We start from the raw sequence: 1,514 nt of genomic DNA on the forward strand, positions 1-1,514 counted from the left end.
ACAACAGCATACCTCTGATGAAGAACATGAGCTGCAGGCTGTGACTACTGACAAAAAACAAAAAACAAAAAACAAAAAACAAAAAACAAAAAACAAAAAACAAAAAAAAAACTGCACCTACGTGATAAGCAATTAGTAAGAGTCATGCAAAATATTTCTTTGCTCTTGCTTATATTTTATTGTAAACATTATTTCTGCATCAGAGGAATAGAACGATGAGATGCCTGAGCACAGTGATGCTTTTATGGATTTTATTGATATATTTGAGATTATACCTGTATTTAAACAATATCCTTTCACGCACATATTTGATTCTTACAGAGAAACTAGTCTGAGACATGATTTGTGAAAATCACACCAGAGTCACTGAATTTCTTCTTCTCGGTTTTACAAATAACCCTGAGATGCAAGTTTCCCTCTTTATTTTGTTCCTGGTCATCTATACAGTCACTTTGTTGGGCAACTTCCTTATCGTCACAGTTACCAGTGTGGATCCTGCTCTTCAAACACCCATGTACTTCTTTCTCCGAAACCTATCACTTCTCGAAGTCTGTTTTACCTTGGTCATGGTGCCGAAGATGCTGGTCGATCTAGTGTCTCCAAGGAAAATCATCTCTTTTGTAGGCTGTGGTGCCCAGATGTACTTTTTCTTCTTCTTTGGCAGCTCTGAATGTTTTCTTCTGTCTATGATGGCTTATGATCGCTTTGTGGCCATCTGTAAGCCTCTCCGTTATTCAGTCATAATGAATAGGTCCCTGTGCTTGTGGATGGCTGTCGGCTCTTGGATGTCTGGTGTTCCTGTCTCTATGCTACAAACAGCTTGGTTGATGGCCCTTCCTTTCTGTGGACCAAATACCATAGACCACTTTTTTTGTGATGGTCCTCCGGTGTTGAAACTAGTCACTCAGGATACAAGCATGTATGAAATGCAAGCACTTGCCTCCACACTACTGTTTATTATGTTTCCTTTTTCCCTCATTTTGGTCTCCTACATCCGCATTATCACAACTGTCCTCAGGATGCCATCTGCTACTGGTCGCCAGAAGGCATTCTCCACCTGTTCATCACACCTCATTGTGGTATCCCTTTTCTATGGAACCGCCAGCTTGACCTACCTACGGCCCAAATCCAGCCAGTCCCCTGAAAGCAAGAAGCTAGTGTCATTGTCATACACTGTCATCACTCCTATGTTAAATCCGATCATCTACAGCCTAAGGAACAATGAAGTGAAGGGGGCTGTCAAGAGGACAGTCACTCAAAAAGTCTTGCAGAAGTTAGATGTGTTTTGAATTCTATTGTCTAGAGTGGTTCTAAGCAAAGCAGGGGCAGCAGGACCCACTGACAAAAGCTTAAAAAGAATATAAGATTTGCTTTGATTTTGTCAGTATCACTTACTGTGATGGGTGGATCTCAGTGTATCAGTCTGAGTCTCAGCAAGAGATGGATGCTACTTTCAAATTGGAATCATTGAGAGAATATTAATGAGGGGGCTCTTAACAAATTGGGGGGATGGA

The 1,514-nt window shown here is 41.0% G+C and overlaps 1 protein-coding gene across 1 annotated transcript; it reads left to right on the plus strand.

Annotated features, from left to right (window-relative positions):
- The first annotated feature begins 338 nt into the window (after nucleotides 1–338).
- Nucleotides 339–1,289, plus strand: LOC122473286 (olfactory receptor 10A7). The gene has a single exon (XM_043563603.1). The coding sequence runs from the start codon at nucleotides 339–341 to the stop codon at nucleotides 1,287–1,289; it is 951 nt and encodes a 316-aa protein (XP_043419538.1).
- Nucleotides 1,290–1,514: the final 225 nt, after the last annotated feature.

Source organism: Prionailurus bengalensis, chromosome B4 (genome assembly GCF_016509475.1).
Source record: "Prionailurus bengalensis isolate Pbe53 chromosome B4, Fcat_Pben_1.1_paternal_pri, whole genome shotgun sequence".
NCBI lineage: Eukaryota > Metazoa > Chordata > Mammalia > Carnivora > Felidae > Prionailurus > Prionailurus bengalensis.

Coding starts and splice junctions, on each gene's coding strand:
- LOC122473286 (XM_043563603.1), top strand. CDS start 339: ATGATTTGTGAAAATCACACCAGAGTCACTGAATTTCTTCTTCTCGGT.